The sequence below is a fragment of the Heteronotia binoei genome, chromosome 10, assembly GCF_032191835.1.
Source record: "Heteronotia binoei isolate CCM8104 ecotype False Entrance Well chromosome 10, APGP_CSIRO_Hbin_v1, whole genome shotgun sequence".
NCBI lineage: Eukaryota > Metazoa > Chordata > Lepidosauria > Squamata > Gekkonidae > Heteronotia > Heteronotia binoei.
In genome coordinates, this window is record NC_083232.1 from 58,392,033 (window position 1) to 58,416,614 (window position 24,582).

Sequence of the window (24,582 nt, forward strand, 5' to 3'; positions counted from 1 at the left end):
CTGGACCCTGATTGGTTGGAAAGGCAGCATAAAAATGTTTTTAATAACACTAATCACAATGAATGCTATATTGGGATACATTCCTGGGTGGAGGGCATTTCTCTACAAGTGGGTTTACTGGGCAATTTGTAAGTGAAAAGGAAAGAAGTCTCAGACAAAACAATACTACAGCTTTTTAAAATAGGAAAAATCTCCTTGTATTTTTCTTTAAATTTCATCTCTTAGTATTATTGTTACATCTGTTGTTCACTGTTGGTGTGTGTTTACATTTAGCTTCATCTCTAGTTTCCACAGTAGCATCCTCATGCTAATTGCTTCTTGCAGTTAATCATATGTTGTATAGAAAGGGGGGGGGAGTAGGTAACAAAATCCCCTATAGCAAAATCCCCCAATCAAAACAAAAAGGGGGTGGGGAGGGTCAGATAATTTTAAGGCCGTCTTGTCTGCATTCTGTGGAGGATGCTTTGCTGGGCATAGAGTATCAGTTGCTATCAGATTTCACCCAGAATATTCCAAGAGAATCCACTATGTAGGAATCTCTGAGGGCATGACCCAGCAGATTGGACCACTTTTGATTTTAAGGGATGCACTAAGGACTTAATACTGAGTACATGCTTAGAATAAATATAAATTGGAAAGTGTCTGTAAAACTGTTCATAAAATGCTTAGATTCATCTTGCTCTGTAAACCAAGCTTTAACTGGATGTGCTAATATTGCCTTTCAGCATTAGAATTAATTCTATAAATCTAGCAAAATAAATTCTAGGCAGGATAGTGATGTCACCCCCTCAGTTCTCCCTGTCGCCTTTAAATCCCCCTCTTTTTTGTATTGAGAGCAGCCATCTGTTCCTCTTTGAACAACCATGGAAGCAGCTGTGCGTGTTGTGCCCTTGATAACAAAAGGCTCCACTTCATTCCAAAGGGTAGCGTGCTGGAGGTTGCTGGGAGTTCTAAGGATGCTCTGGGTCAACTGACACCTGATGCCATGCAGCATAGAAACAGCACTAGGATTAGATGGCATCTGTGTTTCTCTTTGTACACTTCTTTTAGCAGCCAAGAAGATGGGGAGGGGTGTGTGCGCAAACAAACAAACAGCAAACATTTGAATAAAACTAGCGTTTAATTTGAAAGCATAAAACTAACTGTTAAAAGTGCCCCGTAGCTCCTAACCATTCTGAATCCTCCAGCACATACAGTCATGTTGTGGAATCTCAGCACTACAACCGTTTGACTGTGGTGTCGAAAGCAAATATATTATGTAGAGATGTTAAGCAGGGCCACAGCAAATGTAACCCCCTGCACCCAACCTAGGGCACTGTTTTGTTCCACCTTGGAGTTAATTGGAACATTGGATTTTAATGTGTGGCATGGCAATTTCTATTTAAATAATTGGAGGCTGTTTTCAGAATAAGTTGGTTTGTTGATGTTTAGATCCAGGTGGGTAGACATGTTGGTCTAAAGCAGTGTGACAAAGCTAGAGTCCAATAGCACCTTTGTTGGTCTTAAAGGTGCTGTTGGACTCTAACTTTGTCATGTTGATTTTTCAGAACACGCTTTAGCTACTATGATTAAAGACCTTGTAGGGGCTTGAGGAGGGAAAGACATAGAAGTGAAAAAGGCTGGCTGAAGCCCTGAAATTAAGGACTAAGAACATAAGCCATGCTGGATCAGGCCAATAGGTCATCCAGTCCAATACTCTGTGTCACACAGTGGCATAATAAGGTTGCCAGCCTCCAGCTGGGGCCTGGAGATCTCCTGCTTTTACAACTGATCTCCAGCTGACAAAGATCAGTTCCCCTGGAGAAAATGGCTGCTTTGAAAGATGGACTCTATGGGCGATTTCCCACACAGCTTACCGAGGAGCGAAGTCCCTCCTCACCGCGCAGCGTCTGCTTGGATTTCCCACCAACTGCTCCGCAGATTCAGGAAGTGCTGCACCTTTTGCGTTGCTAACGTAAACTAGGGTTTTAGCGATTTCCATTTGAGATGCAAAAGGTACGGCACTTCCTGAATCCGCAGAGCAGTTGGTGGGAAATCCGAGCAGATGCTGCGCGGTGAGGAGGGACTTCGCTCCTCGGTAAGCTGTGTGGGAAATCGCCCTATGGCATTTACATGCTGAGGCCCCTCCCCTCCTCAAACCCTGCCTTCTCCTGGATCCACTCCCAAATTCTCCAGTATTTTCCAACACAGACCTGGCAACCCTAGGTCTCCCAGTAGGGCCATAACTCCAGAAGATCTCCCACAATTCCCCCCCAAGGCACCAAGAATGCAGAGCATCACTGCCCCAGACAGAGTGTTCCCTCTTGCGGCTATTAGCCACTGATTGACCTCTGCTCCATATGTTTATTCAGTTTCCTCTTGAAGCTGTCTGTGCTTGTAGCCACCTTCACTTCCTGCAACAGTGAATCCCACATGTTAATTAGTCATTGGGTGAAGAAGGATTTCCTTTTATTTTTTTATGTGTTCTGGTATAATAGTGCTTTAAACTGTTCTAAAATATATGTACAATTTATACCCATCAATTACAATGCCAGATTCGCATACATAGCCCCTTCACTTACTTGCCTTTCCAGTCTCACGTTTATGTCAGGCCACAGACATCTTTCTTTGGGTTCAAACTGATACCTTCATCTCCTGTACTCCATTCTCAAGAAAATCTGTACAAGCATTCATGTGTTTTTGTTTCTCCTCCTGAAATTTGTATGGGTTACATTATCTTGCTCTTCTATTTGGTTTTAAAAGCTTTCTTCATTTAAGATCTGCTGACAGAAATAAACTGAAATCACAAGATCTGAAAATATAGGACAAGGAGGATTTCAGCCCCAAGGAAGCACAATAATCATGTTTTCTCAGCCTTTTTTCAAGCCATGGGACAAGAAACCATTTTAAAAAACCCTAATTCTCAGGATTAAAAACAGCACCCAGCAAACTACATGGAAAGGACTAATAGGCTGCTGGATCCTATGATATCCTATCCAAGTTTGTCTGTAGCAGAAAGTTATTCATTATATAGCACATTCAGAAGTAGATTACTTTATGTAAATCCCTTTGCTTTGGCTTGTGACCTTAAAAATTCACTCCCCTTAAACTACCTTGCTTGAAGGGGAATTCTCATGGCACTAGAGAATGCCAGAACAGACTTTCCATTCTGACTGTTCTGCCTCAAGTTGCTTATACAATACTTTCAGAGGTCAGCAGATGCCGAAAAGCGGTTGGTGGCTCAGAACTTAACTGCTATTTATGTCTGACTCTGTGATTTCTGGGAAATGTCTCAGAAAATGATCGCCCTCCTCATTTGGTCATAATCCCACAGAGCCTGGATCATATGTGCTCTCAATGGCATTAACTTTGGCACGCCAAGTTTGAAAGGAGTCTGGAGTATTTAGCAGGATAGCTGATTTGAGATTCCCCTTGAAGGAAATTTAACCCTCACTTTACAGTGTACCAAAATAACACAGAACCCTAAAAACGGGCTGGGGAGCCAACATTCAAATTTTCTTCCCCATCCACAGACCTGTGGATGTCTGTTTAATCTGTACCCCACTCTCCTCCCTGAAGTTCAGGGTGATGTACATGGTTCTTCCTTCCATTTTATTTTCACAAGAGCCGTTTGAGGTAGGTTAGGCTAAGAAACGGTGTTACCCAGTGAGGTTCTTGGCAGAGTGGCAATTAGAGCATAGGTCTCCCATTGGCCTGGTAGTCTGACTTACTACACTCACTGGCTCTGCAATACTCCATTGTTACAACTGTCACTTCTGTCACACTCTGTACTACCTTTTGGTTGGCAATTGGGAGAATCACAATTCATCAAGAGATTCAGGGCTGATCTCCAGCATACAGCAAATGATGGTATTAAAGAATAAGAATCTCAGCTGCAGAAGTGCATGTATAACACTGAACTTCAACTGAAGCAGATTGCAGTTTTCAAAGCATGTGTCTTACAGTGTAACAGCACAAATGCCTGGATGTATTATGATCCTTGGGAAACAGAAATGAGAATTAGCTTGTGACCTATAACATTTTTGAGGAGGGGAAGCTTGGCAAATTGTTCTGGTGCCTTTTAGTTTTGGTGCTGAGGATATATTACAAAGGATGGGTTTGATCATCAAGGCCTTGAAACAATTAAGATGACACATTCACTGTGTTCCACTATTTTATTACCAATAAAATCCTAACAAGTTTTAGAATGAGGTTTTCAACAGCAACTGAAAATGCCATCCTAAGCAGATCTACTTAGAATCCTACTCAGTTCTATCCAGTGGCACTAATTCCCAGGAAAGTATTGTCAGGATTGCATGGTCAATTTAAGCCTGCAATGTTAACTGAATTTTGGTTCATGAAATTGTAGAGTTCCCCTCTACCCCATCTCTTTGGGCATAAGAAAGTGCTACTACTAGAACTGGCTTGGTTGGGTTTAGAAAGACTGGACAGTTTTCTCTCTGTGGTGAATCAGGGTCAGTGATCCAAGCTCAAGATCAAACTAGACAAGATGCTGGGAGATCCATGAATGAATTGCTCTCACCATGAATGGACCTTCCTCCCTCATTGTTTGAGAAATAGCTGTTGTAGGAGCCTAATGGAGAAAATGCTCAGGCAACCTTACCTTACATGACCTGCAGATTTTCCCCAGCAGGACTAATAATAACCCTGGGAGGTAGACTAAAATTGTGGAAAAGGCACCAGGTGATTTTTTAAAAGAAGGAAGGAAACCCTTCCCCTGCACTTCTGCCAAATCAGGTAGGCCCATGGCTGGTATTACCTTTCTTTTTATGGCTGTAGGCATTTGCTTGAAGACTATTCATTTTTTAATGCATTAATGCCCCACTTTCCTTGTGCTTCAAGGCAGCTCATTGTAATCCAGTTCAGGGGGTAAGGTTGCTAGGTCTGACTCAGAAAATAGCTGGGGACTTTGGGGTGGAACCAGGAGCAAGGTTTTGACAAGCATGATTAAACTCTGAAGGGAGTTCTGGCCATCGCTTTTAAAGGAACTTCACTCCTCTTAAATGTCTTCCCTTCACTGGAAATAATGGAGGATAGGGGCACCTTCTTTGGGGGCTCATAGAATTGGATCCCCAGTCCAGTCTGTTTGAAACGAGGGGGGGGGAAGGTTGAGGAGAGGCACCAGATGCTATGCTGAAAATTTCTATCTCAAGAAAAAGCCCCCCCAGAGCCCCAGATAACAGCCCCACATGGCCAGATGCATGTTGGGCAGACACCAATTGCTACTGAAAGGGCCAGGTACCCACATGAGCAGGGGCTGGCCCAGTCAGTGTGGGAATTTTGGCTCTGATGTGGTAGCAGTGCTGAGCCTTGCCAAACAGATATAAATGGCACTGCCCTGTGCTTCCCAGTGCGGTTTTTTTTCAACTCATATTCCTAATTTGACATTTTGGGCTTGGAGATGCAGAGAGATGGATGCTGGTGTAGGTGCCATTTGGGGTTCCACACTACTAGACATAACAGGGCTTATTTGAGAAGGAATGTTATCATATACAGCATGCATATAATACATAGTTTATCTGAATATTGTAATAATCACATTGTGTGTGATTCATTCATTGTAGTATTGTACACCTCATGTATTGCTTAATGTGAATTGGTTTGCTTTTAGTATACCTGAACCATTTTATCAAGTAGATTAAAGAGTGGTTAAGTGATGGGATTCCCACCCACCCCATTTCCGCATGCTAGATAAGTAATGTGAATTCTGTCTTAAAAGGTAGTGGTTCGGAAGACAGTAGCATGGTTTAGATCATAGTTTGCTGCTATATGAATGAGTCCGTTTTGACTGTGGTTGGAATCCTGGTTTGAAACTTATGTTTTCAGTAATAATTTTGTCATATGGGGGGAAAGACTATGAGAGACCAAGAATACCCACAAACATTCATATTGCAAGTTGTAATTAACTGTTAAACCAAAATAATGCCAACACAGATCAACCCTATTCTCACCTAGCCAGGATGAGAATAACTTTGCCATCTAGTAGGTTAGATTCATAATGCATTTTTTTAAAAAATCTTTCTAACCTGTGCATATGTCCCAGTAGTTCTAATAACTGTAGTGGATGGAAATGCAGGGTCTCTTTTCTTTTTTGCCATGGTCAAAATAAAAATCCCCAGCTAAAGCAGCTAGAGTGGGGTAGATTTGATGGGAAAGGTCCCTAAAAGGTCCCTAAAACTATACTTCTCGTATTTTATTTATTCATTATTTATTTATTCATGAATTATATTGAAACTCTGCAGCTGCTGCTCTGCTAAAATTCTATAAGAAGATGTCTGCAAAAGAAAGTGCTCTTTCAAAGACATGAAAAATTGCAGATGAGCACTGTGTCTTTAATGATAAATGGACTACTGAGTACTTTGTTTTAAACAAGGATAAAGCAGTTTGATCATGAAAATGTCTCAGTACTAAAGGAGTTCAGTGTTAAAAGACACTTTGAATCCTGACACAAGAGCTACTCAATATATCAAGGAGAGGTGTGACTAAGACTTTGAAAATCAGTGCATTTGCAGCAAAATAGTTTTAGAAAGCACATTGAGGAGAACCTGTCTACTGTGAGGGCCAGCTATGATGTTGCTAAATATATTGCTGAGAGTGGTAGACTGATGGTGAATTTGTTAAAAAGTATGTGGTTAAAGTAATGGAGGAAATGTGCCCTGATAAGGTATCTTGTGTTAAGTTTTGTCAGTTCATTTTATCTGCATCTACAATAACCAGGTGAGGAGAACAGCAAGGCTAGCCTGCCTGTTAGGTGACCTTAGGTCATCTCTTGGGGTGGTGGCCCTTAGGGGGTGCTGAATTGGGCACCCCCCACCTTTTCTCACAAGGGTGCACAGTGCAGCACTGCCCACCCAGTCCAACTGGAGTGCACTGAGCCAGCTGTTCTGCCCACCCAGGGAAGGATCTCACCCCTGCACCTCTCGGAGGCCCTGAGAGGCATAGGTGGTGATGCTTTCTCCCCTCCACCCATGCCTCTCGGAAGGATCTCCCTTCCCCCCATGCCTCCCAGAGACTCCCAGAAGCACAGACAGCAGGACAACCCCATCATTGTGCCCGATTCTTCCATTCTATCCTATGGGCCCATAGGAGAGATGGAATGGATCGAATGGAAGGATCAGGCTGCCGACATGGTGCGATGCTACAGAAGGGGTTTTAAACTTTACAGCCCTTCTCTGGGGTTGCACCACAGTGGTGGCCCAATCCTTCCATTCTATCCTATGGATCCATAGGATAAGGTAAGCATATGTAGCTAGATAAAAGGATTACACAGTAAAATATTGTTCCAAAATGGATTGCATTCAAGTTAATATTTCTTCATTGACCTCCAAATGTTTACTTTTGATGTTAATAAGTAGGTTGATAATTTTGTTGTCTTTTGATTTAAGATGTGGCCCTCTTTAGGTATTGGGAACTCTAATGCGGCCCCCATGTGCCAGAAGGTTGAGGACCCCTGATTTAGAATATCTCTTTATTGAGCAGATCCAGATCTCCCAGGTTGCTCTTAGTGACTGGAATGCAGCCTCTCTACAACCTTGGGAATTCTCTGGGTGGCCTTGGGTTTATCAAGCAGGGTTGCCAGCCTCCAGGTGGAACCTGGAGATCTCTCACTTTTACAGCTGATCTCCAGCTGGCAGAGAACATCTCTCCTGGAGAAAATGGCTGCTTTGAAGGGTGAACTCTGTGGCATTGTACCATGCTGAGGTCCCTCCGCTTTCAAAACCCCACTCTTTCCTGGATCCACCCCCAAAGTCTCCAGTTATTTTCCAGCATAGACCATGCAACCCTATTATCAAATCCTTTATATTTCAGCTAGATACCCATTAATAATTTGGGAATAACAGTGATGCAGTTCTCAAAAGCTCTTATGAGAATGAATGAAGCATAGCTTATAGAGCAATAAAAGTAACATGGTTTTTTAAAAGTACAATACAAAAAAAATAGGATGCCTACAAAGAGGATCCCATGGATTAAGGATAATTGAATAATTAGAAGAACTACAGGGAAAGAGAGAGGGAGAGAGAAGTAATGGGGAAAAGGAGTTACATAAACATACGTAAACAGAATCATGTTGCAATAAATATTCATAGATAGTACATAGAATCATCCTCTTGGTCAGAAAAAGGTCATCATGATCACAGTGGGGCACTTGGGACTGGATTGGAAAGGATCAGAGAGAAAGTAGGAGGAAAGGAGATGAGATAAGGGAAATAAATAAGCTAGGCCCTGCTGTTACTGTGTTAATCTACCAACTGCTCACAACTCACCACATAGGGCAGAGTGACACCATATGTGCCTCCTTCAAATCCATCTTCAAGACCTATTTTGACTGTGATAAATTAGCCAAGATGTTGGATATTGAGATGAGGACCAATACAAGCAGTAATCAGCATACACCAAAATTGCTATGGACAAACATTCATTATTAATTACAACTTATAATCTCTTAGAATCATCAATCAAAGCCCAAAAGATATTACTTCTGAAAGATTGTACAGGCCGTGGTTGCCAACTCCAGGGGGACCCTGGAGATTTTCCAAAATTACAACAGTCTTCCAAACTACAGAGATCAGTTCTCCTGGATCAAACTGCAGCTTTGGAGGACTATGTGGCACTTCAGCTTTCTGAGGTCCCTTACCTCTGCAAACTCATTCTCTTGTTTTTCTGCTATACATTATTTACTTTATGATTTTTTATTATTATTTACATTATTTATTCACCTAATTCATAGCCCGTCTTTCTTTCTCAGAGTCACCTAAAAACAGTTCTGTAAGGACAGTATAATACAGCAGTCTCCAGCTTTTTTGAGATTGTGGACATCTCTGGAGTTTTGAGGGGTGGTAGTGAGTACCACACCAAAATGGCCACCTCAGGAGGTAGAGCCACATGCAATACCTCCCACCTTGATTAGCAAAATAATTGCATGGCAACCATACTGAACACATGCAGGCAGCTGCCTCATTGAGAGTCTGGTCATTGGCCTATCAAGGTTAGTATTATGTGGCTAGAAACATGATCTGGAGGAAAGCAAGCCTAAGGAAGGAGAGGTGATAAACACAACTGGAACCGGTGTACTCAATGGATAATAAAAGGGAATCACCGGAAACAATGTAACTTTCACAAAACAGTGTACAAATATATTTAGTGCAAACTGAATTGAACAAAAAGAACAGAACACTGAGTATACAGTATGAATAATGTCCCCACAAAGTCTTTCCACAGCCTGAAAGTCGGCTTCTTCTAAAAGACACAGAGGTGGACAAATCCTTTGAACTCAGCATTCAACTCCAAATGGCACGGAGGAAGTAAGGAGGAACCGCTTATTGCAGGACTCCTCACAATTTTGACAGAATATACTTCATCAGCCTCCTTCTCTCGACGTTATGCGGAGCCTTAACTAAATGTTCTTTACACATGGATTAATGCATGCTCTTCTACAGGTGCTGCCGGCTCTCCAAGAGAGAAAGTGACATTGTTTCCGGTGATTCCCTTTTATTATCCGTTAAGGAAGGAGAGGAGTTTCTGCTCCTGAATGCTTGTCCCTACTCATGCAACAGCACAGCTCCCTAGATCCTAAGATTAGAACAAAGCTCCCTCTCTAGTCTATTGAAATCAATGGGATCTGTCCAAGCAGGTTGAAGTTAACAATCCTGCACAATACGTGGCTCACCGTGCTGCTTCTCTCCATCCCCTCCCCCAGTCTCTTCTGGCTTTCCCAAGCCTTGAGATTCTCCTCTTTGTGCAGTCTCAATGATGTTGCAAACACCTATTTTGCTCCCACAGGCTGTTTTCATGACTGGTAGGTTATGTCTGTCCTTGGGCCTCACCAGGGCTTTTCTTGTAGAAAAAGCCCAGCAGGAACTCATTTGCATATTAAGCCACAACCCCTGACATCACCATTGTTTCGCACAGAGCTCTTTTGTAGAAAAAGTCCAGCAGGAACTCATTTGCATATTAAGCCACACACCTTGACATCACCATTGTTTTGCACAGGGCTTTTTTGTAGAAAAAGCCCAGCATGAACTCATTTGCATAGTAAGCCACACCCTCTGACACCAAGGCAGCTGGAACTGTGTTCCTGTGCAGTCCTGCTCAAAAAAGTCCTGGGCCTCACAAACAATGCAAGTCTGTTGTAAAGTTTTACAAACAATTCTCTACAGATATAAATTCCACTATTCATATTGGAAATGTATTTCCATATACAGATCATATATTGAGGATCACAGTCCAACAGTGCAGTTCTAAACATAGTTACATCCAGGGGTTGTTTTGTAGAAAAATAGGTGGTGGAACTCATCCAGGGATTGTTATGCAGCTGCACCTACTATTGAATGGACAAGGTGGAAAGGAGGAGGTGGAACTCTCAGAAAGGTTCAGGAGCTGTGCTCCTGTGAGCTCCTGCTGAATCCGAGGCCTGGTTACACCCTTCTAAGTCTACTGAAATCAATGGGCATAGAAGGGTATAAATCAGGTAAGAATTAGCATGGCTAACTCTAGGTTGGGAAATTCTGGAACTTTTGGGATGGAGCCTGAGGAGGGGAGGGTTTGGAATGCAGAAGGACTTCAGCAGAATATAATGACATAAAATGCGCCCTCCAAAACAACCATTTTCTTCAGGGGCCCTGATTTCTGCCATCTGGAAATTAGTTGTAACTCTGAGCGATCTCCAGGTTGGCAACCAAAGTTAGGATTGCACTAATAGTCTTCTTAAACCAGCACATACCATTGTGTCTTTTTTTTTCCTCCTTTCAAAACCACAAATTGGCTTTCACCCTTTTTTGTTTAATATCTGGCTTTGAGTTCTGAGGACTTTTATTTATTGCAAGTAAGCATACACATTTTCTTGCAATTCATGTGGCTCTTTAAAAGTTCATATTGTTATAAACTATGATGAAAGTTGAAATAGAGTAGTCTGGATGATTCTTAGAAGATACATAGAAGATGTTAGGCAGCTACTTCTTCTGCTATCAAATCTCCAAGAGACTGGTTCTTCCAATCCCATATGTACAGTTTATGTAACTTTATCCAATTAATAGATCTGTATCTAATACAGTTGAGGCGCCTTTTAATTTGTTTTCCAATGTAAAATTCAATGTAGACTCCATGGATTGGAAATAAAGCAGTACACCCAGCTCTCATACAGATCTTTTGCAAGCCCTGTAAGATTCCTTTGACAAAGAAAGTCATCATAAAATATAAAATACAAACTCCTTTATTCAGTTATCCAGGATTCCTTATTCATGAGATTTATTGAGTTTCTCCAGCCATTTACCCTCAGACAAATGTAAACATATTATCATTTCTGTTTGTATAAACTTGTAATAATCTTGCTGTTTCGCTGGTCATTCAGATCAATGAGTTTGTACTATAAATAATAGTTTAGTTTAAAAGCCATCACTTTGATATACATTTTTTATTTTAAATTTATTTATATAAAACATTTTAATGTCACGTTTCCACCCAAATAGGTGTCCCAGAGCGATGAACAACAAAGCATTAAACTCTTTAAAACATTAAAAATGTTTAAATCTATATATTATATTTAACAACAATAAAAACAGATAAATATGCAAACACAACTAGGGACAGGTTTACTGCCCATGGAAGAAAATTATGGGAGACAGATCAATCCAATATGACTGCTATTATGAAATAGCTATAGCCTTATATATAGTTTCCAAAATTCATTCAAAGGAATAAAAGGCAGGGTAAGAACATAAGAGAGGCCATGTTGGATCAGGCCAATGGCCCATCTAATCCAATACTCCAACACACAGTGGCCAAAAAACCAGGTACCATCAGGAGGCCCACCAGTGGGACCAGGACACTAGAAGCCCTCCCACTGTTGCCCCCCTCCAAGCACCAAGAATACAGAGCATCATGTGCCCCAGACAGAAAGTTCCATCTATACCTTATGGCTAATAGCCACTGATGGACCTCTGCTCCATATGTTTGTCCAATCTCCTCAGGGCTTAAAAAAAAAAAAAAAAAGCAGGAATGCACAGGAACACATTTCCAGCTGGCTTGGTGTCAGGGTGTATGGCCTAATATGCAAATGAGTTCCTGCTGGGCTTATTCTACAAAAAGTCCTGTGTGAAATAATGGTGGCATCAGGAGGTGTGGCCTAATATGCAAATGAGTTCCTGCTTAGCTTTTTCTGAAGAAGAAGAAGAAGAAGAAGAAGAAGAAGAAGAAGAAGAAGAAGAAGAAGAAGAAGAAGAAGAAGAAGAAGAAGAAGAAGAAGAAGAAGAAGAAAAGCCCTGAATTCCCTCTTGAAGCCATCTATGCTTGTAGCTGCCAACACCTCCTGTGGCAGTAAATTCCATGTGTTAATCACTCTTTGTCTGAAGAAGTACTTCTTTTATCCATTCTAACCTAACTGCTCAGCAATTTCATTGAGTGCCCACGAATTCTTGCATTGTGAGAAAAAGGAGAAAAATACTTCTTTCTCTACCTTCTCTATCCCATGCATAATCTTGTAAACCTCTATCATGTCACCCCTCAGTCATCATTTCTTCAAGCTATAGAGCCCAAAGCGCTTTAACCTTTCTTCACAGGGAAAGTTTCATACACTGGGACAAAGGCAGAATGAAGGGGAGGAGGGAGCTAGTTATCTGAGGTGAGACTTAGCATCACAAAGACAGGATTACTCCTCCAGAGCATCTGTTGGCAGAAAGTGGTGCCAAGTCACAGATGATTTATGGTGACTGCATAGAATTTTCAAAGGAAGAGATAAACAGAGGTGCTTTACCATTGCCTGCCTCTTTGTAGCTGCCCTGAACTTCCTTGGTGGTCTCCCATCCAAGTACTAATTTGGGGCAACTCTGCTTAGCTTCCTAGGCCTAATGAGACTGGGCTAGCCTTCTTCTGTGATCTCTGTTAGCAAAGCCTCATTACATGCTCAGAGGAAGAAACAGACACTTTTATGGTGATACATTGGTGAGGGAATTCCTGTTTGGCACACTGAAACCCAGGAAAGTGGAAGTAGGACAATGTGGATTTACAATATGTTCTGCTCATCATGTGTAAATAAAGGAAGGGAATATTTGGTTTCAAACAAAATGGATTATTGTTTAACCTTCTTTGTAGACTGATCCTTTGTAGAGACTTTGCACTACATCACAGCTTATTCATAACAAAGTAAATAATGATGTGCTTACCTCCACTATACTCATTCTCAACCCCCCCCCCTACCCCCAATAAAACTTTTCTGGCTGTAGTCATAATCATGTGTCATCTTTCTTATAAAGACTCTGAGATTTAAATTAACTTGTGCAGATACAGGACCTGCCTTGAACCAGACTGCTGGTCTACCAGGGTCAGTAATATCTATTCTTGACTGGCTGTGGTTTTCCAGGGTCTCAAGCAGCAGCCTTTTGTGTTACCTACTACCTGATTATTTTAACTGGAGATGCTGGAGATTGAAATGTGATCTTCTGCATGCAAAGTAGGTGGTCTCCCACCAAGCACTCTTGCCAACAAAAGATTCACAGAATCTGCTCCTTAAATTCACAGAACATAATTTACTTACAATTCATATTTAGGTACCCAATCAGAAGGTCTAACTACAATGGAATAGCACTGTTGTTTTGAAAACACTATGGGCGTTTTCGCACTGACCTTAATCGGCAGCGACGCCCCTCTTCAGCGCGCAGGATCTGCCCGGATTTCGCACCAATTGCCGCGGAGCACCCGGAAGAGACGGAAAGTCCCGCGGCTTTTGCAGCGCAAATGGAAACTGGTTTTTGGCGGTTTCCATTTGCGCCGCAAAAGCCGTGGGACTTTCCGGCTCTTCCGGGTGCTCCGCGGCAATTGGTGCGAAATCTGGGCAGATCCTGCGCGCTGAAGAGGGGCGTCGCTGCCGATTAAGGTCAGTGCGAAAACGCCCTAATAGTATTCAGATATATTCAGTTCATATTATTCTACCAAGACCATAAATCTCCCATTGACATTTCACATTGGAGAAAAGTCCCAGAAATTTTATATTAATAAATTGTCACCTTGTTGAATGTTCACAAGATATATAGCAACAAAAAATTATTCTGGACTAAAATGCTCAAGGCACTTCCATAATCTCTCCCATTTTGGCATGCAGTTGTTCCACACTGCTGGGGCAATTGTGCAAACAGTGTTATTGTGTGAAGCTTCCTTATGCCAGTATCGGCAACCAAACCCATGGAGCATTTGCTTTTTTGCCTTAGACAACAACAATAGGAAGACTCCACAAACAACAGTGCTCTAGCATGTTACATGCAATCAAAGTTCCACAATATACACATGCATCCAGAACAGATGTTCCTTTTTGGAGTTGATGTTGCCACTGTTGCTTCTGCCAAACAGTAGCATTGTAGACTGGGAGGGGAAAAACTTTGCAAAAATATTATATTAAGGCTTCCGTTAATATGGGCCAGATCTGCTGCTTGCAGTAGGTTGGGTCCATGGTAAATACTTGCACTATCAGCCCTGACCAAATAGTCATTTAATTAATGTGTGTACACCTACAGAGTGGGACCATAGTTCTCCATGGATGAGCCATCTGGATTGGATCCAGACTAAAGTTTCTATCAGCAAAACAGGACTTTCCTGCCTCCTCCAATGTAATTTACTGATCTGCACAAAATGATGTTTCTGAGATAGGCAGCTTTTATTTATTTCATTCAATTTATTTGAAGAATAGCTTTGAAGAATGACATGAAGGGGGTTTGCAATGGGAAGGGGGCATCAGTGGAAATTGTCAATTTAGACTGCATTCAGCCTTCTGCTTTGCAGGTTCATCTCTGACATCTCCAAAACTAAGAACAAACTAGAAAAAATAGTTAGAAAAAAACCTATTTTATAATGTTGTTATTTGGAATTTATCTTAATAAAAATATTTTTTTTTAAAAAAAAGAACAAGCTAGTAGGTGATGTGGAAGATCTTTATGTCTGATACCCTGAAGAACCACTGCCAATTAGCAGACAATATTGACCTTGATAGACCTATGGTATGATGACTTAATGTGTTTAAATACAGTGTAGGAGTGTGTGCAGGGAGTGTGTGAAGGCCAATGTACCAAAAGAGTAGCTTTGTTAGTATCTGGAAAATAAAAAGACAAAGCACATCGAACACTGCTGGGTGGGAGTTATACTACACATGCCAAGCTCCCACACAAGTGGGATTTCTCATTCACTCAAATGAAAGGAGCAGATTCATCAACAGAAATGAATGTGTGTAAGATGCTTCCCCCGTTGAATTGAACGGTAAAGACCTTACATTGACAGTCTCTCTGTTATGTGCATTGGAGCGTCAGTGTTGGCAGGAATCTCCTGCATGTGGGCAACAGAATGCTCTTGTATTTTAAGAACTAATTAGTTCATTCTGGAATAGCCATTTGTGTACATAATGCTTTACTAAGTAATATAAGCAAAGAAGGCAGTGCCCATTCAAATATAAATTTTTATAGTTAGAGGGGATGATTAAAATGAGGGGAGAGAAGGAAGAAAAGAGTGTAATTATATGCTTCCCTTTATTCTACTCCTTATGTAATAGAATTTATCTAAACTGGAAATTGAGTATTGAATTATCTGGTTGATGGAAGAATTAAGCAAGAGGCATTGATGGCTTGGAGAAACATTCTAAATATAGAGACATTCTATCTTTGGCTTACAGTTTTTAACCTTTTGGACATTTGCTACAAGCTAAAAATCTTCTCAGCTGCTAGAAGCCTAAGCCATTACGTAAGAGACACATTAAACTTTGTGGGAGAATAGTGTGCAGTCCACGATCTACAGTAGGAGCCAATTGACTTACGGCAACCTCAGCAAGGGGCTTGAAAGGCAAGTGAAGTAGCAGAGATGGTTTGCCATTGCCTTCCTTGGTGGTCTCCCATCCAAGTACCAACCTTTTAGCTTCCAGGATCTGGGCATGCTGCCTCCCCTCCATTTTCATGCTAGTGTGACCCAGCATATATTAATGTATAACATTTATTATGTGGTAAATGTGGATTTTCTGTAAAGATATTTTCTTTTAGAAACCTTATGACCCTACTGCTAAAAATGACTGAGTAAGAAATGCAGCTGAGGATTTCAGATGCAGTATAAGTGAAGGATGTCAGTCGCCCATCTATTTATCAGATACACATTTTCTCTTTCTTTGAGGGATGTTTTAATGATACTACAAAAGAGGCTGCAGCTTTGTTTCAGATTTCTCTTCTTGAGGTAATGCCACCAGGGATTCCAGTAAACATTCTAAAATTAATGTACCCTATAATTCCAGAGTTTTCATATATTACATATATTCATATATATTTCATATATTAAAATGTGACTTATGAAATATATTTTTAACAGTCACATGTCATTAACACATGTTCCAGAGAAGTACTAGGAAATTAACATCTTAACAGTTTTGTTTAAAGTTGCTAACATATGAATTACTCAGCAAAAATGTGTTATGTGCCAAGAATCATAACTGCAGATGCTTAGCAAACCATCAGCAATATTGAATTCTACTTCTATTTTTCCAATCTGACATATTTCAAAATCAAATTATACTTATGAAATGTAACAAGATTAACATTTGGAACACAAAGAATTGGGTTGGATCCTACTAGTTTTTCTGTTGGTGCAAGAGTTTAGAACGGCTATTTTTGATGCTTGAAACGATTATGCCAGGTTATCATGGGACCGTCATAGACAAAAGGCTATCCAGTGTGAAAGGGTATGGCCAGAATTGCCCTTCATTTTTCTTGCACCAGTAGAAAATCTGGTAAAATCCAACCCTCCTTTCTTCTTCCAGATGTCTATTTAATGCAGCTATTTGAAATACTAATGAACTGTTTATCCTTGTAAAAGTCAAGAGCAGAATCTGGCTCATATTCTATGCTAACATGATGTTGAAAGACGGTGGAAAGGGTTGGGTTCTTGAAATTTTGAAACTACCACCTCTTCTGATACACTGACCAAATAAAGGCTGATCCAGTAGTGCACAAAAATAAGATTTTTGAGGTTCTGATTCCTGAGCCGGCAAGAAGACCTGATGAATTAATACTCTGATCAGAATTCACAGAATAGCACAAACCATCAGCTTCTGGAGAAATCAATATGTGTATGCCATGTTTAAAATTAATACTAGCAGCTAGCCATTCTGTCATCTGGAAAAAATGTATTTATTCACTAACAATACAGCAGTAGAATTTTTGTTTAAATGATGGGAAGAAAATGTGGGAGAAGCGTAGCATTGTGATATTTACCTGGAGGATTAAATAAAGTCAACAACACATGTTGTTTCTGAAAGCAACTGGTCTTACAATTTACAGAACCTGAGAAATGCTGTTTCTAAATAAGACAGTATATGTAATTGCATGGCCTGGTCTAGGTGAAGTTGGCCATCTGTCCCTGCAGGTTTTTTTCATCAGGGCATGATCATTCATCTGCACCAAGGCAATATTAATGATGTATTTCTTGATAGCTCTCCTATTATAAAATTATAGTAACGAGTTTCTCAAGGATATTAAACCAGTAGGAACAGCAGAATAAATAGCTGGGGAAGGGTTTGTGGTACATTAATGTTTGGGGATGGGCAAAAACAGGAAAATTCAGAACCAGTGCCACTGTGGCAGTTCTAACCCAACAGGACTGAGGTCAAACTAGGAAAGTGCTTTTGAGGAAAATGTCAGGGGCAGGTTCAACAGTGTATAGAATGGTCCCCCCACAAGCTACATGCACCAAATGCACAAAGAACCTCACCCTGCTGCATGCCCCTCTATCATAGATCATAGAGGCTCTACGATCTCTCCAAGTTGGGAGTGGATTACATTCCTGTAGTTCCCGTTATGGACCCCCAAAACAAGTGTACCCCATTTATACCCACCAATCCCTCCTGAGTGTGAACCTCTCTGTGTACCATGAAGGTGAAAGTGGATGCAAAGGGTGGGAAGAAGTCCTCCACCCCCTATTTACTGCAGGCCCCTGTCCGTCGTCACCAAAGGACATCACCATTGGTCTCAGAGCCTCCTTCCCATATCTGTTCCTGGGGCTCTCCATAGAGGCAAAAGAGTTGTTAGCACTGCCCAGAGACATCAGCAGTTGCTAAAACTCTTTGGAAAGAAGGACTCTTACAGCAGTGATTCAGAGAGTGGGGGGGACCCCACAGTTTGGAAACATTTCCAAACTCTCTCCAGTAACCCCTGTGTGGCAGAGTGCCAGGTATGCCATAGCCATGTCCAGAAGGCCACCAGCCCCCAACACTGACCCAACTATGTTGCTGCTGCAGGAAAGAGTGGTCGCCAGTGGGAGGAAGAAGAGACCCACTCCCCTCAGCCGGAAGAAGCAGAGGGGGAGCAAGAGGCCCCTCTGTGAGTGGGACATCAAGGCCATGGGTGAGACATCAATGCAGGCCATTCTCCAAAAGGTTAAAAGGGCTACATGGAGGGCCCAGGAAACAATCACCTCATCAGCAAGATGACTGTTGTGGATGGCCAGCCTTTCTCCTTCATGTAAGACATAGCCTTTCACTGACTGCAGTGGCAATAGATAAGACTCAGCTCTCCAGAGCACAAGCAAAACCATGCCCGAGGAGGGGACAGCGCTGCCACTGGGCTACAAAGTGGTTCTACTCCAAGTACAGGGGATGGATGCAGACCACACAGGACAAAACATCACTGCAGTGTGATACACAGTAGCCTGAGGTGCTGGGTGGGTGGTTGTAGTCAGGCATCACCAAGTTGCGTCCTTTTTCCAAGAAAGGGAATTACCCGCTGGCCTTTATCCATGACCCCTGGTTGAAAGGCAGCATTGCTCTCCCAAATGCAGCCCTCTTGCAAGGGAAGCATGAGCTCTGCAAAGAAGTGCAGAGACTATATGACAACAGATGTCACCAGAGGGAACAGCAGGTGGAAGAGGCTATGGAGGAGGAGCCACAGCCCAGCACCTCTGCCTCAAAGAGCCCAACCTGGGAGAAGCTCCACTACTGATTGTCAGTAGTGAACTGGGAGGAGTGCAGCAGCAAAGATGCCAGGCATGCAATGGGGTGGAAGATTCAGCAGAGATGATGGTGAGGGAGTACCTTGCCAAGACCATGACCCTTCTGATGCCCATCCCCTGGAATACTGGTCACGTAAGGTCTCTTGCCAGACCTCTCTTGCCAGTTTACCTGCCATGAACATCACATCACAAACCATGGACCAGCCAGAATTTGTGACAAACTTTAGTTTGTTTTATTTATTTTAATTTATTTTATTTAAATTTGTATCCCGCCCTCTCCACAAATGGACTCAGGGCAGCTAACAACGACCAAAAGGATTACATATTAAAATCACGAAAACTGTACAGAACTAAAAACCATAAAATACAAGATTATGGTGCTATTCACAATTTCTTATGGTGGTTCACAGCTTGCGAGCTGGTTTGTGCCCATCCTTATTATTACTTTCCATATTATATAGTCAGAGCATACACTGGTTCTGTGTTTCTAACCACTTCTGGATTGGAAACATTTGGTTTGGCTAGGAAACTGACAAATGTGAGAATAGATATTCCAGTCACATAAAGAGCTCCTTTCCACACTAGGGTTGTCAGCTTCCAGGTGGTGGCTGGAGATCTCCCTCTATAACAACTGGTCTCCAGGCAACAGAGATCTGTTCACCTGCAGAAAATGGCTGCTTAGAAAGGCAGATTCTGTGGCATTATACTCTATTGAAGCCCCTCCCCTCTCTCCAAGCCCCACCCTCCTCAGATTCCACTCCCCAAATCTCAAGGTATTTCTAATATCTGTCAGAAATGTTCAGGAACCATAACCAAGGCTATTTTGAGTAGGAATGCAGTTCTGGCTGGCTTGGCATCAGGGGGTGTGGCCTAATATGCAAATGAGTTCCTGCTGGGCTCTTCTACAAAAAGGCCCTTACCATAACTGTTATAACTTCTGTGATGTGCACGAAATTGTTTCTGCACATGAGGATGTGCTTGAATAACAACAGTTTAAGGGATTCTAATATCATACAATCACTGGTAATTGCTTCTGCATCTACAATGGATTTAGCCCTCCCTTTGATTGTACAGAACAACTGTTCTGCAAGTGCTGACATAACCAGCAACCTAAAATTTGCCACAGCACCATTTGCTTGTTGTCAGTAGTATTTGGCCATGCATATGGGGCAGTCTCATAAGGAGGCTGCCAAGAAACATTTGTATACGGCAGGGACTCCTCATAAGCTATAAGGTACCTGTAAGACCCAGATCCTGACACTGTGACACCATAGTACATTGCTGGAAGAAATCCTCACCTGTTTTCTTCCACTCTTCAGTGGTGCCACCACAGATGGTCAGGGGGTGCCACCACAGGTGTGGTACTGCAGTTGCCAGTTCAGTTGAAGTGAGGTGACATGAAGTTTTTTTAAAAGATGCTCCTCTGGCCTGAGCATTGTGAGCCTAGACTGTACACTGGACTGTACATTGACTGCTTCCAACTTCCTAGCATTCCTCCAACTGTTCGTATAAAAATGACAGCGCTCGGATATCACTGTGTTAACATAAGCATTCCTCCAAATGGATCAGCCCAATTGAGTCTCCATGTGCAGTTGGCCAATCTATGTGAAGAACTAGAGAGAGTCCCTACAGGTAGACATCTGGCATGCCACACATAGCTGTTTCTCATTGGTCTCTATATGACTGCCATAACAAACAGGAGAGGGAAATCACTGGTCACTAACCTGCCATATAACGTGTATTGGGCTGGATGAGTCTTTATGCCCCTGCAACTCTCTTAGTATTTCTAGAGGGATTCCATGCAATTTTCCTATGTAGATCAAATTATAGGCAGACCTTACTATTTGCATCTGGTACTGAGATGATGGGATTACTTTTTATATTCTAAACTGGAGCCCTACCAAAAACATCCTTAATTTAATGCATTGCAAAGATCAACTGCTAATCCTTCAAGTGCTACCAGATTTTCACTTGCATGGGATATGAAAAAAAAGAATTTTTTTTAGCCCTGTAAGATTAAACAATCATTGGGATTTAAAAGCTTAATCTGCTTGGTGTTTGTACTGGAACAGCTCACAAGCCCCCGGTTCTGAGTGCAATTGGATGCAACATCAGAGTCATTTGTAAAGGGAGGTGTGGGGGGGGAAGCTCCCAAGTAGAAGTGATCTATCCTTTGAAATTTGTTGTGGCGTGAAGATGTAAAGCTGTGCCGCTGCTGATATTTCTTCAGCGTCTGGCAGGATACCACTGCTGGGGGGTGGGAGGGAGCAAAAGAAGGCAGAGCTGTGCCGTACATGAATCCAGGCTATTGTTTCAGACACACGTCTGCCTTAAAGAAGTACCACAAAGCAGACCATTACTGATTCAGATGCAGAAGCTCCTTCCATCGCACAAGACAGCCCATTCAAGTCACATGCCAGAGGTCTCGGCAGAATGGGCTGCAGCTGCTTCAAATCTGCTGTCTAACATTAGGAGTAGCTGGACAAACCTGACAGCAGCAAGCCTGCCAGGCTCAGAGGAAGACAGCCAAAAGATCTGGGAACCGAGCACTATGTTTGCAGAGGAGCTGTGGCCGGAAAATGAGAAAAGCTGTGCCATGGTTCACAAATCTAAGCGAGGGAGGAAGCGCCAGGAGCTGCTGGCAGTGGCATTGGGGGTGAAGATGGGTGTCAAGGGGGCACTCTTATGGCAACCTCTGAAACTCTTTGCCTATTCACAGATCACCTCCTTGGTTAGGAGAGCAGCATTAACACAAAACGACAACTATTTCAACTATGAGAAAGCACACAATTTTAAGGTAAGAACAAATGTGGACCATGTCTGTTTTTAAAGTTGTCTCCCCCCCACCACCACTTTCCCTTTAGTTTACTGGATTGTTGTTGCTGTTGTGTGTTTTTTTGTATTACTGTCTTAGAGAAGTAACATCCATGGTTATTGTACTTGGGGTGCACTGTTTGTATAAGATTCTGTGATACAAGGGGATAGTGGTGGTGGTGGTGGAAAGCGCTGTTAAGTCACAGCTGATCTATGGTGACTCCATGGGGTTTTCAAGGCAAGAGATGTTCAGAGGTGGTTTGCCATTGCCTGCCTCTGCATAGTGGCTCTGGACTTCCTTGGTGGCCTTCCATCCAAATACTAGTAAACAGAACCAACCCATATTAGCTACCAAAATCTGACAAGACTGGACTAGTCTGAGCCATCCAAGTCAGGGCAACACAAGGCTAGGGCTGTTAGATTGGGAGAAGGAATGAAAAGAAAGCTCAAAAGAAGAGCACCAAGTTGCTAAAGCTTAAATAAAGATAGAGTTTGGAACAAATGGATTGAAACACTAAGCAGTGAGACTTGCAATCCAGACAGAGCATACTTACTTGTAAGTAAGTTTAACTAAAATTAATGAGGCTTACTGAGTAAGCATAGTTGGAATTACATTGTAGAAGTATATGTCACAGACTGCAACCCGAATCTGGTTTCCAGACCAACTCCTTTAATTCACATTTCCTGTATCTTTTGATTCATGTCCTTTTTTTACCACCAGGCACATACTGAGACTAACAGAAATGTCTCTGCCCAGGTCTTCATTTTGCTTATGAAGAGAGATCTCCTTTTAATCACAACTTGCTCCCTTTGTAACTGTGGCATCCCTAAGCCTCTAGTAATGAGAAACAAGAGTGCTGTGATGACATTGTCTAATAGCTTTTGTTTGGCTTCCATGTGCCAAGGAAACACTTCAGGAGTCCCGCTGAGCTCTTGGAGAAAGCCTTTGCCTTCACTTGTCAATAGCTGAAGCTACGACCTTCCATGGGTTTTGTATCTAAAAAGAAGCTTTCTGTCTCCCCCACCCCCACCCCCACCCCAGGCAGTGTTTGGACCAGTATATGTGCATGGAGGAAGTGATTCATTTTTAGCAATTTAGCTTTCAGGCATCTTGCTCTTTTGCGGGAAGAGCTGTCTTTGTCCCAGATTCAGACACTCTGTAGCTATTATTGTTACTATTGCTCAAGCTTCTGTTTGATGTTTATCAGGAACGAATGGAGAACATCCCTCTGCACTCATAAGTTTCTGCACATATTCTCTTGCATTCATCCTCCCCACACACACCAAACTGGCTTTGCCAAAATCTTATAATGGGTTGTGATTTTCACTGTAAAACCAAATCTTTCTAAAGCCAGTTACAAGCGTTACTTACTAAAGAAAAACAGGGATCTAGAGACAGATGGCAGCTACTGCAGAATAAACTATGTTGTATATACACATAAGTTTGGGAATTGTCAAAATTGAATAGTTTGTAATATTGCTCTGTCTTTGCCTAATGTAACAAGGGGGCTAAAATTATAATTCTTTCACTACTGTGCTTTCACTGTTATCATTACTGTGTTTTGAGCTGAATGGGATGAATTTGTATTGGAATGTGGCGGGGAAGGGGGGAGGTTGAACTATATAAAATATTTAAAGTAACCATTGACCAAACCATAAACGCCAAATACTTTTCCAAAGATAAAAGGGATGCTGTCTTGCAAAATGTTTGAAACCTTCTCTGAGCTTGCAGATTTCCCTGTAATCATCATTTTATATTTTTTAAAAAGTTTGACTTCAGCCAGAAAGATATTTTCTCATGACTTAGGGCATATTTTCCACATTGACCTATACATTTTTTCTTTCCTCTTCAAAATTCCCCATGTTTGGTCTTTGATTTAAAACTGGAAGTATGCCCAGAACCTTTATTTGCTCATTCTAGCTGTTCTGCTTGCCCTTTTGCTTCCTGTTCGAAAAAAGCTATAATTTAACTGGTAAATCACCTTATTCTGAGGAGAAAACTGGATTTTATTTAAACAGTACCCAGTACAAGATTCAAGAAGTACTCTGAAAATGTCAAATGACAAACTGTATAATATTTCTTACAAAGCAAATAATTATTATCCCACAATCCAGTATTGTATCTCAAACTCATACCAAAAATCAGTTACTACTTAAAATGAAAATAAATTGGTCATCAGTGGAATTTTTAAAAATCTCTTATTAGAGTTTTATTCCATTTTTCTTCCAGGGATCTCAGGATAGCATATTTTTTCCCTTCTCCATTGTACCTTATTTGTTGAGGTATTTATAGCCTGTCTTTCTCTCCATTGGGGTTCCTCAAGCAACATACAGCATCCATCTCCCCTTCTGCATTTTATCCTCCCAACAGCCACAGCCCTGTGAGATATCTCAGGCTGAGAGAGAGTGATTGGATCAAGATCATCTAGCAAGATTATATTGCAGAGTGGACATTTGAACCTGGGTTTCCAGGTTTTAATTTTATGCTCTATATACAACATCATTTCCTCTCTCACACAGTAACCTTATGAGGTAGATTACGCTGACAGAGAGGTCCTGCTGTTTAGTCTTGCATTCTAACCATTCCATCCCAATGGCTCTTTAGTTTATCTTGATTAAGGTATTGATAGTGTACATTGGATCAAAATTTTGCATACATACCCCAGTCAGATATAGAACTTCTTGCTCATATAGGTTTGACATAAATGATTTCACCTCCAATCTAACTGGTAGGGCTGCCAACTTCCAGGTGGTGGTTGGAGATTTCCTAGGAGTACAACTGATCTCCGGGCAACAGAGAACAGTTCA

At 41.7% G+C, this 24,582-nt stretch overlaps 1 protein-coding gene across 1 annotated transcript in view; it reads left to right on the forward strand.

Annotated features, from left to right (window-relative positions):
* Positions 1-24,582, forward strand: part of CHN2 (chimerin 2) — a 213,430-nt gene that overhangs the window by 154,872 nt on the left and 33,976 nt on the right. Inside the window, exon 7 of the mRNA XM_060248726.1 lies at positions 21,680-21,757. Coding sequence (XP_060104709.1) covers positions 21,680-21,757 — 78 coding nt within the window. The remainder of the gene's footprint in view (positions 1-21,679; positions 21,758-24,582) is intronic.